Consider the following 16,160-nt stretch of genomic DNA (forward strand, 5'->3'; position numbering starts at 1 on the left):
ACCCCTGTCCCCCTAGACCCCCATGTGTACTGGTCCAGACCCCTGTCCCCTTAGACCCCCATGTGTGCTGGTCCAGACCCCTGTCCACATCCACATGACCCCTTTGAACATCATTCCTTACATTAGTTCCATTACTGCATGGAACTGAACAAAGCACAGGTGGACCTGACAGACCCTGGAGACCACATTGGACCTGACAGACCCTCGGGACCACATTGGACCTGACAGACCCTGGAGACCACATTGGACCTGACAGACCCTGGAGACCACATTGGACCTGACAGACCCTCGGGACCACATTGGACCTGATAGACCCTGGAGACCACATTGGACCTGACAGACCCAGGTAGACCACATTGGACCTCAGATTGTGGACTCACTGTCCTCTCTGGAACTGCTGATGTCACTGTCTTATAATGTATTTGGAAATGACCAAAAATAGTCCCTTGCCTGATCACAGGTCCAGTTTTCAGGTATAAAGTGTAGTTCTCCATTAGTCCACAGGGTGGCAGCACAAAATAACTCAGTGCCATCCACAGAACACACTGGTTCACTGACTGTACATCCAATGAAAAACCTCTGGTCAGTTCCTTCTTTTTCAGCTCCTCCACTCCTCGGTGCTTCGTGGTTCCTCATGAATCCATCTCAGAGAATCATCTGGAGGGATGTTTCACCGCCTTTAAAGTCACATGATGGACCGAGGAGGCGGAGCTACAGGAAGTCTGCCTCACCTTCTGTGACATCATCAGAGGGAGGGGTGAGGAGTGGAGGAGAAGAAGTGAGGAGTGGAGGAGAAGAAGTGAGGAGTGGAGGAGAAGAAGTGAGGATGTGCTGCTGCTTTCACATCTGTCGATCATCTGGACTCAGCTGATCCTCACACAGTCCTGATCACAGTGACTGTTCCACAGATCACCACCTCCGTCTGAAGAAAGAAGAAAATACAAACAGATCAGAAAGAAATGTTTACGGAGACATTTCTGAATTTATTCAAACCACAGAGGAATCACTAAAAATAATCAAACAGACTTCTAATCATGGAGGTGTTCACCAAACCAGCACAAACTGACATTACTTACAGCAGTGTCTCCAGTTTACAGTGTGGACTCTGAACAAGGTCCTCCAGTTCTTTAACATCTGAATCCGTCAGGTTGTTCTGACGTAAATTGAGTTCTATCAGATGTGAGGGATTGGACTTCAGAGCTGCTGCCAGATAAGAACAGCTGATTTTGGACAAACTGCAGCCCCTCAACCTGAATAAAGAAGAAATGATGGAGATTAAAATTAATGAACATTTCAGCCAAATATATTTAGGTTTTCAACATGAATGTGAAATATTCAACATTCATTTCAACCAAACAGTTTTTACTGACTGTAATTTTTGTAGCTGACAGAAAAATCCAACATTAAATGGTGTCAACTATACAGTGGTTAGAAAAACTCTGTGAACCCTCAAAGTTTTCTGCATGAATTGCTCCTAAAATGTGATCTGCATCTCAGTCACCAGTATAGACAAACAGAATGTGTTGAACCCAAAACCACACAGCAAATGGGGGGTTAAGTGCCTTGCTCAAGGGCACGTCAGTCAAAATCTCTCCAACAGTCTGGGCAATCGAACCTACGACCCTTTGGTCACCAGTCGACTCTCCAGCCAATCCAGGCCACGGCAGCTCCAATCATGGAGGACAAAATGGAATCCTGAGTTTGTCAACATGTAAACATAGAAGTAAAGTGACTAGAGTGGCTTCAGAAACAGAAAAACCACCTTTTGGAAAGAGCCAGTCAGAGCCCAGAGCTGAATCCAATAGAGACGCTGTGGACTGAACTCACCAGAGCCATTCACAGCAGACATGCTCAGAATAGAGCTGAGCTGATGCAGTTGTGTCACAAAGAATGATCCCAAATGTCCCTGGACATTGTGCAGGTCAGATCAGCAGCTCCAAAAACACTGGTTTAAGGTTATTGGTGCAAAAGGAGCTTCAATCATTACATTCACTGGGACTGTTGAAGAGTTGTGCTCAATAAACACATGAAATATTAGTAGTGTTTGTGTGCTATTAGCTTAAACACATTGTATTTGTCTGTACTTGTGACTGACATGGAGATTAGATCAGATTTTATGACCAATTCATGCAGAAAACTACAACACTTCAAAGGGTTCACACAACTGTTCTTGGAACTGTAAAACAACATAATGGATGTCAGTTCTGTTTGTTCATAAATGAGGTTCAGCTGCTCCTAAAACAGAACTCTATCAAACTAACACTGAACTGACCACAGATCCTGTAGTTTACAATGTGGACTCTGCAGGAAATCACACAGCTCCTTCACTGATGAATCCTTCAGCTTGTTTTCACTCAGATCCAGTTTTATCAGATGTGAAGGATTGGACTTCAGAGCTGAGGCCACAGAAGAACAGCTGATCTGTGATAAACTGCAGTTATACAACCTGAAGAAAGAGTCAATGATGTAAATTAAATCCATTCAGGATCCAGTTCTACATGTTTAGGGTTTAATCACATGTTTCAGACTGTTTTTGTCAGATTTCTATGTGTAAACTCAAATGTCTGAAGTGTCAGACAAATGTAAACAGTAAACAGACCAATATTTACACATTATTTCTACATGTGTATAAATCTGCATCAAATACAGGGAATGTTTCCTTATTATTAACATTAATGTCAGTATTTAGTGAGTGTCAAACTGTTGGAATATGTTTTCATGGTTTGATGTCATAGAAATGCAAACCCCAGTGGATGATGTTCTCTATGACATCACCAAAAGTCTAAAGCTTTGCCATTGGAGCTGAAGTACTGTCCTGCAGTAAATGCACATCATTATTCCACCACTGTCACTGATGGAAATGTTTGAGCTGAATATTCACTTTCTCTCTGATGTCATATTAGTTGGAGTGAACAAACACTGAAACTAGGACTGCTTTTCTTTGGAGTCTTTCCACCTATACATCTGTAGTTTCAGTTCAGAACTCATCTGTGTTGTTGTTCATTTGGGAGCTTTGTCATTAATGGCTCATCTTTTCATGTGGGACAGATCATCACACTCATATGACTGGACTCCTCACTTTCTGGACCTGAACAATGACTGGACTTGTGGGATTTTCATCCTACAACCTTCAGATGTTCTACACACATAAAGGTGAACACTCCAGACTTACTTGTAGTTTGGACATAGTTTGGAACTTTCACCTCCGTCATTTTGGCTCATGCTGTTTTACACTCTTTAGAGTTTCTGTCGGATTTGATCTGTGGTCAATCACATGTTTAAAAAAGCACTTTTACAGCTTTAGATTCACTTCAGATTCTACAATTTCAACTTGATGATCATCTTGTCTATTTGAACACATGCAGTATTTGATCATGTGTTGATTCTTTCTTTGTTGTCAACACAAAGTAAACTCTTCCTCCATCTTGAACTGTTGTCTGAATACAGTTGGTGAACATTTGAACAACAGTGTCTTCCTGTTCTTGGTGTTCTTCAGTTTCTGTCAATTCTTTGTGTTTAGATACTGATGAATCTGTCATGACTCTATTGTACTGATGGAGTGGATTCTGATCAAATGGACATCATTATATTTCAGAGAATTCCATTTTCAGTGTCTGTCAGTGGATCCAAAAACACACACACTGTTTATGTTTATGGGCATTTCAACAGTAATTTATATTATTATTTAAAAAAAAAATACAATACAGGAATTTTGGATTTCATTTTGATATGTCTTATGATTATTTTTTTCTTTTTATTGTAACAAGTTCCTTCATATATTTGTTCTCATCTGTGATGAGGCTCTGTCATTAGTAAAACATATAAACTCTAGAGCAGTAACAGTGAACTGACCTCAGATCCTGTAGTTTACAATGTGGACTCTGCAGGAAATCACACAGCTCCTTCACTGATGAAACCTTCAGCTTGTTTCCACTCAGATCCAGTTTTATCAGATGTGAAGGATTGGACTTCAGAGCTGAGGCCACAGAAGAACAGCTGATCTGTGATAAACTACAGTGATTCAACCTGAAGAAAGAATAAATGATGTAAATTAAATCCATTAATGACACACATTTTATTTATTTATTTTTAGAGCTGTGAAAATTAACACATTAACTCAGATTAATCCATCATCATGATTAATCTGATCATGAATGTTAACATCATTAACCCATCTGCAGCAGAATGACTGTGAACGTCTGCTCCAACACATTTGAGTCAGTTTGTCCAGTAGACTTAGAACAGAACCAGCAGAACCCACCCATAAAGAACAGAACCAGAAGAACCCACCCATAAAGAACAGAACCAGCAGAACCCACCCATAAAGAACAGAACCAGCAGAACCCACCCATAAAGAGCAGAACAAGCAGAACCCACCCATAAAGAACAGAACAAGATGAACCCACCCATAAAGAACAGAACCAGCAGAACCCACCCATAAAGATGGAAGAACAGAAATATGAGGACAAAAAAACCCAGACGAACAGTCGACCCACAGAAAATCTTGGACCCACTCTGCAGGAAGGAGTTTTCTATTCACTGAAGCACTTCCAGATTCAAATACCACATTAACACCAAGCAGACGTTAGTCTGGATTCTGCCAACACTTGGGCTGACAGAATCCAAACTTGTGACAAACATGTTTAGTGCAAATATATTGAAAAAAACAATAAAGTAAGGTCCGCACAACCTGTGAGCTCCCAAAGAATTTATTAACAGACATGAGGCCAGTCGGGCCTCGACCCAAAACGTTACTTTCTTACTTTTTTTTTTTTTTCATCCAGTTTTTTTGGGATCCTGCACACCCTTCATTTTCTGGATATGAGTGTCGATCACCTCTCTAGTGCAAATATATTCCCGTCTTTCTTCAGTCTGTTTGCTCAAGCAAAATGAAACACCATTAATACAGATAAAAAATTAATGAGATTTAATCATGAGTAATCCAAACTAATCTACAGCAACCCTGTGATTAATCTGATTAAAACTTTTAATTGTCTGACAGCACTATTTATTCTATGATCAATACAATATGTAAAGTACAAATACTAGATTCCTAAAGTCCTTCTCATTACAAGTAAAATGTAATTAAATGGTTTGAACTCATAATACTTAATGTGCAGGAAAATTGTTGCTGTCAGTGTTCTTTGATTTATAACTCAGTCCATAAATGAAACAATTCATGTTTCAGTTTATTACAAATATTTCAACTCAACCCATCTGCTGATCTGTGGGTTTCACTGTATGTAATATGTACATTTATTCAATATTAGAAGATGATGTTCTTGTTTAATGTTCAATCCTCTGATCTGAGCTGAAAAGGTTTCAAATGGAAAATTATAAACTCAAGAACAGACATCTGATGACAGCTTTTCTTGGTGTTATATTATTATTTTACTTTGCGTTCTCTTATTTTTATCAGTATTTGGTATTTCATCGTGGTGCTTTTACTTGACTGTATTAAAAGAACATCTTCAACTCATCATATGATGTAAAATAAAGGATGATGAGTTTGTATGACAAAGGTTTGGTTGTTTAATGCTCACACATCTGATCATGTAAACGTGTGTGAATCTTACATATGAGACATTTTCAGTATTTTTAAAAACATCTCTTTCATCATAGGTTTTCAGTGTCAGTTTTGGTTGTCTGAGATCAGATCAGGAACAGCTGTTGTTCCACTGGACCACATGGTGCTTCAGTAATTAGCACTATGGCCTCTGAGCAGAAGGAGGATTCCAGCACCAACTGTGTGTACCTTTGTGTGTGAGCGCTGCATGTTCTACCCCTGTCTGCATGGGTTCTCTCTGGGTTCTCCAGGTTCCTAACATCCTCCTTCTTCATAGTTTCAATGGGAAATCCAAATCCCTCATAGGTGTGAATGTGAGAATGAATGGTTGTTTGTGTGTGACAGTACTGCAGTGAACAGGGTGGACCCCACCTTCATCTATAGGTAAGCAGGATCACCTCTGGCACCCCCATGACGCTCAAGAGGAAAAACACATGGATGTGTTTGGACTGAACAGTAGACAGTCAGTGAACTAACCTCAGAGTTTCCAGTCTGCAGTTTGGACTCTCCAGTCCAGACGCCAGTTTCACTCCTGAATCCTTTAGGTTGTTGTGACTCAGATCCAAAAGTCTCAGATGTGAAGGATTAGACTTCAGAGCTGAGGCCACAACTTCACAGTGAGTCTGTGAGAGTCCACAGGCAGAAAGTCTATAAATACAGAATTTACAGGAAATTAATTACGAACACATTTATTGAACATCTGAGTCTGAACGAGGTCAGGATATGGTGTTGTGTGACACCAGTTTAATGAACAGTTCTAATGTTTAAAAAAGACAAGAAAACCAGATGAATAAAATAGACGAGTATAAAGACAGATGGAATGACAGCTTCCAAACAGTAAAACCAAACACCCTAGATCTGCCCCTAGTGGCTGGATGTAGTATAGTTCAGACTGTTCTCCTGTTCTGTGGGACTTCAGACAAACTACACAAAGTATACATCCAATAAATGTTCATTAGGCTGATATTTATTAAAGAAATCATTTGACTAATTACTTAGATTTGAATAAGTTACATGATGATCTTAAAATGAGTGATCGACCGCTTCAATGACCAATCAGTGTCAAGAATCCCTCAGAAACACAAACAGAAACCAATCAGTCATCTGGTGGGTGGACCTCACATCCCAGTGTCTCTACTCCGTTGACTCTGATCATACAACCATCATGGCAGTTCCCATATTTCACTTTGACAGAAACACAAGACAGAGGGTCATGTGATCCATCTTTAGATTCAGTCTGATTCATACTGTTCATATTCTCATCAGTACTTACATGGCCTCTCTGCAGTTCCTCACAGCTGGGATCAGTCTGTGTCTTCCTTCATCTGATGTGTTGTACTCCTTCAGGTTCAGTTCATCCAGAACCTCCTCTGACATCTGCAACATGTAGGCCAGAGCTGAACACTGGAACTTAGACAGTTCCTTCTGTGATCTGTTCTCTGACTTCAGGAACTCTTGGATCTCCTGATGGACTGTTTGGTCCTTCATCTCCGTCAGACAGTGGAAGATGTTGATGCTCCTGTCAGGACAGATGTCCTCAGTGTTCATCTGCTTCAGGTTCATGATGATTTCATAGATGCTCTGTGGTCTGTTCTCTTTTGGACCCAGCAGACCTCCTAAAAGTCTGTGGTTGGACTCCAGACAGAGGCCATGAAGGAAACGGACAAACAGATCCAGGTGTCCGTTCTCACTCTGAAGGGATTTTATCATGACTTTACTAAGGAAAACATCCAGGCTGTAACTGACTGTGAAACGCCTGAACATTTTCTGAAAAAGTGATTCTGAGCCCTTGTCCTGGTCTCCCATAAACCTCTTCAGAACCTCTGTGTTGTTGCTGGTGTAACAGCGGTAGATGTAGACTGCAGCCAGAAACTCCTGAACACTCAGGTGAACAAAGCTGTAGATTGTTTTCTGGAAGATCACAGTCTCTGTTTTGAAGATCTCGGTACAAACTCCTGAGTACACCAAGGCCTCTGTGACGTCCAGACCACACTGATCCAGGTCTTCTTGGTAGAACATCATGTTTCTTTTCTCCAGCTGTTCAAACGCCAGCCTCCCCAACTTCAGAAGGACTTCCATGTCTGCCTTTGTCAGCTCTTCCAGACTTGTTTCATGTCCTTTTTTGTACTTCTTCTTCCTCTTTGTCTGGACCATGATGAAGTGTGAGTACAGGTCTGTCAGGGTCTTGGGCAGCTCTTCTCTCTGGTCTGAAGTCAACATGTGCTCCAGAACTGTAGAACTGATCCAGCAGAAGACTGGGATTTGACACATGATGTGGAGGCTCCTGGATGTCTTGATGTGTGAGATCATTTTGTTGGACAGATCTTCATCAGTGGATCTCTTCTTGAAGTACTCCTCCTTCTGGTCATCAGTGGTGAAGCCTCGGACCTCTGTTACCCTGTCCACACATGAAGGAGGGATCTGATTGGCTGCTGCAGGTCTAGATGTTATCCAGATCAGAGCTGATGGAAGCAGGTTCCCCTTGATGAGGTTGGTCAACAGGACGTTGACTGATGACTTCTGAGTGACGTCTGAAACAACCTGACAGTGGTGGAAATCCAGTGACAGTCTGCTTTCATCCAGGCCGTCGCAGATGAACAGAAGTTTGCAGACGCTGATCTGCTCTGCTGTGACCTTCTGTAATGTTGGATGGAAAACATGGAGCAGCGTCAGCAGACTGTACTGCTCATCTGACACCAGGTTCAGCTCTCTGAAGGACAGCGGAACCACCAGACTGACGTCCTGGTTTTCTAAACCCTCGGCCCAGTCCAGAGTGACCTTCAGCACTGAGAAGGTTTTTCCAACTCCAGCCACGCCGTTGGTCAGAACCACTCTGATGGGTTTCTGCTGCTCGGGTAAGGCTTTGAAGATGTCCTGACACCTGATTGGCCTTTCTTGGATGATCTTCTTGGAAACTGTCTCCAGCGTCCTCACCTCATGTTGGGTATGAACGTCTTCACTCTGTCCCTCTGTGATGTAGAGCTCAGTGTAGATCCGGTTTAGATGGGTTCTACTTCCTGTTTCCTCAGTTCCTTCAGTCACACATTCACATCTGCTCCTCAGACTGAGTTTATGTTCAACTGCAACCAGACAACAAACACTTGAAATAAACACAGCTGGGTCAAAACATCTGTTCTCATCTGTCAGTCAATGTTAATACTATTTCATATTGACAACAGTTTCCAAATGACAAACCCTAGACCTGTTACTATGGAAACCACTGATCAGACATGGATCTGATTTATAAAAACAGGAATCATTCCAAAGCAGTTTTAACAACACGGACAAGATGATTGTCACTGACCAAATACTGAATAATGGGATTGAATTTACAGAGAATCAGTGAGTTACTTTGACCATCATCCTCTGTAAAACATTGAATTTGATCAATAGGAAATAAAATCAATATTTCAGTTGATAATTTCCAACATTTGATAGAAAATGTAGTTCAGTCTAATGCAGTTCAGATGTTCTTTGTTGTGCTGCTCAGTCAGTGACAGTTGAACACATGTTGTGTTTAGTGAAGTGCAGACATGTTCAGACAGATGTCCAGTCTTACTTTGGACAGAGCTGTGGATCTGCAGCTCAGCTCTTGTTCTGGATGTTTCTTCACACTGGGGACAGGAAGAGTCTCCTGATGAACCAGACTGGTCCCAGTATGAAGTGATGCACTGACTGCACAACCAGTGTCCGCAGCTGGTCTGGACCGGATCACTCTGGACCTTCTGACACAAAGAACAGGACGCTGGGTCCACCTCAGGAACATGAGTCCTCTCCGTCTCTCTGTGGACATCAACACATTGTTTAGAAGAAGCTTCTTCAAAGTTCTTTCAGATCAGCTGTTCAAAGGATCACATCTACACTCACAACTCTGTGCTGGCTCAAGGACCTGGTCTGGTTGGGGATCAGACCCAGGACCTTGTTGCTGAGCGGTGCCAGTGTAAACCACTGAGCCGCCTCAACTCACAGTCTGTCTGAAAATGGCAGCTGGAAGGAATGATGAGCCTCCACTTCAGCTCACATGTCCAACCCAATGCACTGCTTGATTCTTTTGAAGCCCATGTTCAGTCAAACCCACCAGACCTGTGACCCAACAGCCTTAACCCAGCGCTCGGGTTCTGAAAACAACCCAGCATTTCTAAGTGTGTCCACACCACACAGAGGACTTCCATCTAAAACTGCTCTGGTCTTACTGGTCTGTTTCAGAGCTGATTCTCACACAAACATGTGTTTAATGTTCATTCAAATGAAGAAAACACTTCAAGCAGAAAAACAGGCTCTTAGTGTCTGAACCTTTACACACATTTGGTTCAGGATTGAACATCTTTCTTTTTGTCACATGTGAGTGAGTCTCATGTGTTTTACAGACTTTAAGGCTGTTGTTCATCTCAGAGTCTCCAACATCTTTTATTCACAGCAGCTGGAGTCCACATGAGGAGTTTAGACCATTTCACTAAAGCTGGACTGGAAACTGTCAGTTCTACTCACACACCTGAGTTTGATTTGAACCAGTTACTGACAGGAACTGATCACATTTGACCTGCAAACTTCATCAATATACAAGCAAGAAGAGTATTAACAGTAATAGTAGAGGACTGTATACGATCAAAAACACACACAACTATGAACGTAGAGGGTTCAGACTAATGGTTGCAGCTGTCAATCAAGACTTCAATTAGATTAAAAATTCTTCTGTCAGATGAATTCATACATGTCAAATAAAGATCAGAAATAATGTCTCATCTGTAGAAACAGTCTCTTACTCTGTGTCTGAAGGTCCAGGTTCACGACTAAACTCTGGAGGACGCATCATGGACCAGTCACTCTTCATGGACAGACATGTGGACACTGGAGACTCTGCTCTGGGTCTGTTATACTGACCTCTGGAAACAACACAAGTCCAACAGTTGGAATGGACAGTATGTTAGTGTTATTCACATCTGAACACTTCATTTTCTATCACCTTTGGTTATTATTCATGTGTGTTTTTATTCTGTCTGAAGGACACATTTGGACTTTAAAGTGGACACATCATGTCCTGTTGTGTCTCTACTGTTGTTGAACCAATAAAGTCCAACTAGAATCAGTGTCTCATGTTTGTTGAACTGTGACAACCTGTCAACTGGTAGTTTACGTCCATGTCAGAACACGTGAAATAAACAGATGCCTCCAGACTGACCAGCTCTGATTTGATTCAGACTTTATGAAAACTGTTATTAATCCTAGTAAACATCAGAAAAACTGAGCCTGATATTTTCATTATTTATTGAAATATAATCAGCCACAGTAGAACCACAACATGTGAAATAAATGTAAAAATTGGACAGATATGATTTGCTCAGATGTGGAAATACACCAGGACCAAACTGCTCCTGGATCCTAATAAATACATAAATAAATCAAAGCTTTGATGCTAAAACGACACATTAGTGTGAGTTTTCATCTAGTTGTAACTTGGTACAGATGCTGCTGTGGATTTTCTTTTCCACACGTTAAAGACATCTGACACTTTAGACCAACTTCTTGTCCATGTGTCCTTTAGTCCTTACCTCTGTCTGTTACTAATTTAATGGCATTGACTGTCAATTTAAAGTGTGTTGTATCCAGTGTTGGGAGTAATGCATTACAAAAGTAATGCATTACAGTAACAGATTACTTTTTGCTGCAATGCAGTAGTGTAAGGCATGACTTTTGTAATGCATTACAGAAGTAATGCATTACAGTAACAGATTACCTTTTGCTGTAATGCAGTAGTGTCAGGCGTTACTACTCAATTTTCAGTAATATTTTACTCAGTACATGTTCAATAGTACTTGTGTTACAACACACTTTTGTCCATAAATTAATTACTCAAATAAAAAAAACAAAATAAAACTGGAAGACTGTGAGACCTGAAGGAATCCAAAATGTGTCTACAGTTCTATTTCCTGTTGGTGTTCAGCCAATGGGTGCAGACGGCGGAGGACAGTCCACTATCCACATGGACGTCTGCTCAGTACTAAACCTAACTCTGCTTTAAGGCTCCAGTAATGCATTACAATTCTGAGTTAGTTTAGTTGGATTTCCAGCTCATAGAATCATCAGAAAACAAAGAACCAAACAACATGGTCAAACTAAAGTTTTCAGTGCTCCAAAAGGAGTGGGAAGAAGTCTAACTTATGGACTCCACCCCCTAATGATTACATTCATTCTGCTTCCACTGCTTTAACACACTTTTTTTCTATATATTTGTACAATAACACATAACATCCATACAAACCATTCACATACACTTCTTTTAGTCACCTCACACACAATCAGATTTGAATCATCAAATGGTTTTCATATAAACTAGAATATTTATATGCACTTTAAATATTTACTATAAATACAATCATTAATAACTGTGATAATATCTCCTAGTCTGAGACAGTAATATTGTAATGTAAGGAATTACTTTGAAATACCAGTAATCTGTAATGGATCCCAGTTTGGAAGTAACTTGTACAACACTGGTTGGAACAGCCAAATGCATGTCAGTTCTTCTGTCAGACACTGTGGTCCACAGCCCCTCCCTCTGCAACTTCCTGTTGCACTCATCCTGTTTCCTGCGTCTGAGTCAATATAAAACTGAAGGACTTTTGGAGTTGTCTTTACAGGGTAACAGAGTTGACAGGTAGAGTTGACATTTGTGCTGTTTTCGGCCCTAAAACCAACAGAACCAGAACACCACATGGCATTTTTACACATAGATTCTTCTAAATATCATATTGTAGCGGCTGTTTGTCACCAAATTTAAACGACTGAAAAGTCACTGAACTGAAGACTTGAACAGAACTCAAATAACCACTAGATGCACCATGGGTTTAGATGGATTCCAAGGGGTTTATTTTCAGTGTTTCTGCAGGAAAACAACAACCAAGGCCTTTCTGCTGTCTCTCCTGTTCAGACTGGACTGGACTGGACTGGACTGACTGACTGGTAGAAAACCAGAGGCCCACCCAGGTGCATGATGGTCTAAGTTGGTGCTGCCTATTTATACCCAGGTGCCCACGGTCTAAACCAATAAGAAAACACAAAACAAAAAGGAGCTAAATACTAAAGAATGAAAGAAAGAACCATGAAAATCCAAAAATATATGTTCAATATGAAACAAACAAAAAGCAAACAAACCAAAAATAAACAATTAGCAAAAAATACTAAATTACTGAACAAAAAAAGTCAATTAACTTTGAACCCAAACTAAACAGACAAATAGCTCCTACACATATATAAAGTCAAAGTCACATTGAAAGTTATTTATAAAGATATTGTTGTAACACAGTTGACATAAAAGTGCCATAAATACACACTTGACTCCCACACTACTGTATATGAAATAACTCAGAAAGAGGAGACAGAACTTGGAGTCTTTTCAGTGTTTTCTTCAGGAGGAAATGACATCATGTGGAGCAGGTCATGTGATTTGGAATAAACACACTTCCTTCACAGGTGGGTTTGTCATGGGTAACTGAGATGAAAGTCATTTCTGACACAGATACAATTTGTTACTTTTCATATAAAATTTGATATATTGCCAAAAAAGAAATATCTGTCATGATTATCTCAACTGAATAAAAAGAACACAATCCAAACAGTTTTTAACTTAGTTCATTTTATTATTGTTTATCTAATTAGAAGGTGGTTGTTATTAAATTTGGACGGTTCTTTAGTTGACATTTTAGTCTATCCAGTCATTTTATTAATTATTTATTAATCATTTATTAATAAATGATTGCTTACATCACTAAATAATTATGGAATTTTTAAAGACATGATCATAATGAACATAAAAAAAATGTATTTTTTTTAACTTTTCATCCAGATGTATGTAAGATCTATCCCAAGGACTTCCACAGTCCCTCAGTTCTATACTGACCCGTCTGCATCGAGGCCTCTGTCAAACAGCTTTAATATGAGTTAAATGTCACAATAGACTCTGGATGTGAAATGAAATCACTGCTAAAACGTGTCCTGCAGATCATTTGAAAGAATAAACAGTCTCTTACTCTGTGTCTGAAGGTCCAGGTTCAGGACTAACGCTGGAGGAGTCATCATGGACCAGTCACTGTTCATGGACAGACATGTGGACACTGGAGACTCTGCTCTGGGTCTGTTATACTGACCTCTGGAAACAACACAAGTCCAACAGTTGGATTGGACAGTATGTTAGTGTTATTCACATCTGAACACTTCATTTTCTATCACCTTTGGTTATTATTCATGTGTGTTTTTATTCTGTCTGAAGGACACATTTGGACTTTGAAGTGGACACATCATGTCCTGTTGTGTCTGTAGTCAAATATTAAAGGTGTGTGACAGTGGACTCACTGTGGATCAGAGGGTCCTGGTTCATTACTGCCCCCTGGAGGTTCCTTTATGGACAAACCCCTGTTTGTATCATGGGAAAACTCTGCTCCGTCCTCCTCTTCATCCACACTCAGACTCATCCTGTGAACTTCAGTCAGTCTGAAAGGACAAACAGTCAAACTACTGTGAGCTCACCTCACTAAAACACTGTGTTCATCTGTCACAAACACTGACACAACAGGAAATAAGCCAGTGGACACAGAGTCCAGTAAACCTAGTGGACACTCAGCCTGGAAGGGACTCCATCCATGTTTACAGTTCCAATCCACACCCAGAAAACCCACTGAGAGACTAGAACAGGAAAATGATCTGAATGTCAGACTCACCCTGAACCAGACGTCTTCTGTTCATCTGTCAAAATGGAGTCTGAACTCTGAACACTTTCACTTTCACATGGAACTGGATCAGCTGTGGACTCCTCCCCCTGCCTCCCCCTCCCTCTCTGCATTTACTGGAAGTCATGTGCACTGAAAAAAAACAAAAAAGTAAAAAAAAAACAAAAACAAACATTATTCCGGCAACCGGGGTGCCGAAAAAATACTGTTAAATAACGGAAAATAGCCATCTGATAAAAATACAGTAATTCTTCATAATTCAAATACAGTTTTTTGCCCTAACTTTACATGAGATGTTGCATATTTTTTGGACTTCTTCATGTTTAATAAAGAATATTTACATGTATTAAAACAATCCAATTCCCTATAAATATATATATAAATAATTTTCAGTGAGACTCAGTTGTCCAATCCACTGATAAAAACTGTATTTGAACAGTTTATCAGTGCTTATACATGTTAGACATTCACAAAAATACATTTATTCAACATTTTGGTTGTGAAACCTCCTGTAATTACACAAGATATTTGTCAATGAACAAACAAGTCTGGTTCAACTGACAGAACAAATACTTCTGTTAAGGTTAATTGCCAGTAATTTTATCTTGTTTTATTATTTTACAGTATTAAACTTTTAATTAACAGTTTAACCTCATTAATAGAAAATTTGTGGAATTATAATATATTTGCAAATGTATTTTAATTGCATTGTTCTGTGAAAAAAGAAAAAAATTCTTTTAAAAAATACAAATTTTATGGTTATTCACAGTTACCGTTTTTTCATGTTATTTTCCATTTGACATGTAAAATCAGTCTGTTTTTGGAATTTCATTGATATTTTCCTGTGTCTTGAAAATACAGGAAAAATGTGTAAAATAAAGAGTGAAATTCTGTTCAATGACAGATTGTTTTTCCAGTGTGTTCACTCTTTGCTGACACAGTTTCAGTGTGAGGCACATAAAACCACCACAGGATGTGTTTGGTGTCATTCTTCTCCACATTGTAGGTTAATACTCAGAACTATGAAGTGACACATCTGCAATTCTAGAATAGACCCAGAACAGCCCAGGAAGTGTTTGATCTTTTAGATTGTTCTAAGTGGACCCCCTTCTGCTCATTCTGTCAGATTCAGGAGGTCAGCTGGAATGGTTCTCCACCAGTTCTGAACCAGTTCCCAGAGGTTCTGAGAACCTGTTGGATGTTTTCCCTTCACTCTGTGGTCCCACTCCTCCAGACCACGTCATGTGGGTTCAGGTCAGGTGGACGTGGAGGCCAGGTCATGTGACGTAGACTCCATCACTGTGTTTGTTGAACAGACGGTTGAATGTTCAGTCAGGGAATAGAAAAGAATAAACAACAGAACAGACAGACTCACAGTATCGCAGACCTGACAGAACATCAGCCAATACAGCTGGGATACAATATACAAACTTCTTCCAACTACTTTTGCAAAATTCAGACTTGCACGTAGTTGAAGATAGATTCTGTTCATTTAAATTTTTTTTGTTTTTGTCTCATTTTGCTTTGTTTTGTTTTATTCTCACCCTTTGCATGTTCTAAATAAATAAATAAATAAATAAATGTAGCCCCATGGGAATTCTAAGTTGATTTCTTAAATGCACATTTTTGATTTCATTGTATTTTTTTTTTAAATTTTTATTAAAATGTGAATATTACTATGTTTAAAATTTTGAAACATTGTGTATGTGTAAAAAGAATTATTTGTTTTAAAAAATCGTTTACCTGTTATATTGAGGCCAATCCGCGTCGGGAGGAAGTGACGTGTGAGGAGAATGCGGAAGAGAAGGGGAGAGGACATGTGGAGTGGCAGGGGAGCAGGAGGTGGAAAAAAGAGTTGGCAAAACGCTAAT

General features: G+C 39.8%; 1 protein-coding gene across 1 annotated transcript in view; it reads right to left on the reverse strand.

The window, feature by feature from the left end:
- Window positions 1-327: 327 nt before the first annotated feature.
- Window positions 328-16,160, reverse strand: part of LOC115431716 (NLR family CARD domain-containing protein 3-like) — a 53,664-nt gene continuing 37,831 nt past the window's right edge. Inside the window, exons 4-10 of the mRNA XM_030152340.1 lie at window positions 9,126-9,349; window positions 6,840-8,646; window positions 6,044-6,214; window positions 3,853-4,026; window positions 2,273-2,446; window positions 1,077-1,250; window positions 328-922 (exon numbers count right to left, since the gene is read on the reverse strand). Coding sequence (XP_030008200.1) covers window positions 910-922; window positions 1,077-1,250; window positions 2,273-2,446; window positions 3,853-4,026; window positions 6,044-6,214; window positions 6,840-8,646; window positions 9,126-9,349 — 2,737 coding nt within the window. The 3' untranslated portion in view covers window positions 328-909. The remainder of the gene's footprint in view (window positions 923-1,076; window positions 1,251-2,272; window positions 2,447-3,852; window positions 4,027-6,043; window positions 6,215-6,839; window positions 8,647-9,125; window positions 9,350-16,160) is intronic.

Source organism: Sphaeramia orbicularis, chromosome 13 (assembly GCF_902148855.1).
Source record: "Sphaeramia orbicularis chromosome 13, fSphaOr1.1, whole genome shotgun sequence".
Taxonomy (NCBI): domain Eukaryota; kingdom Metazoa; phylum Chordata; class Actinopteri; order Kurtiformes; family Apogonidae; genus Sphaeramia; species Sphaeramia orbicularis.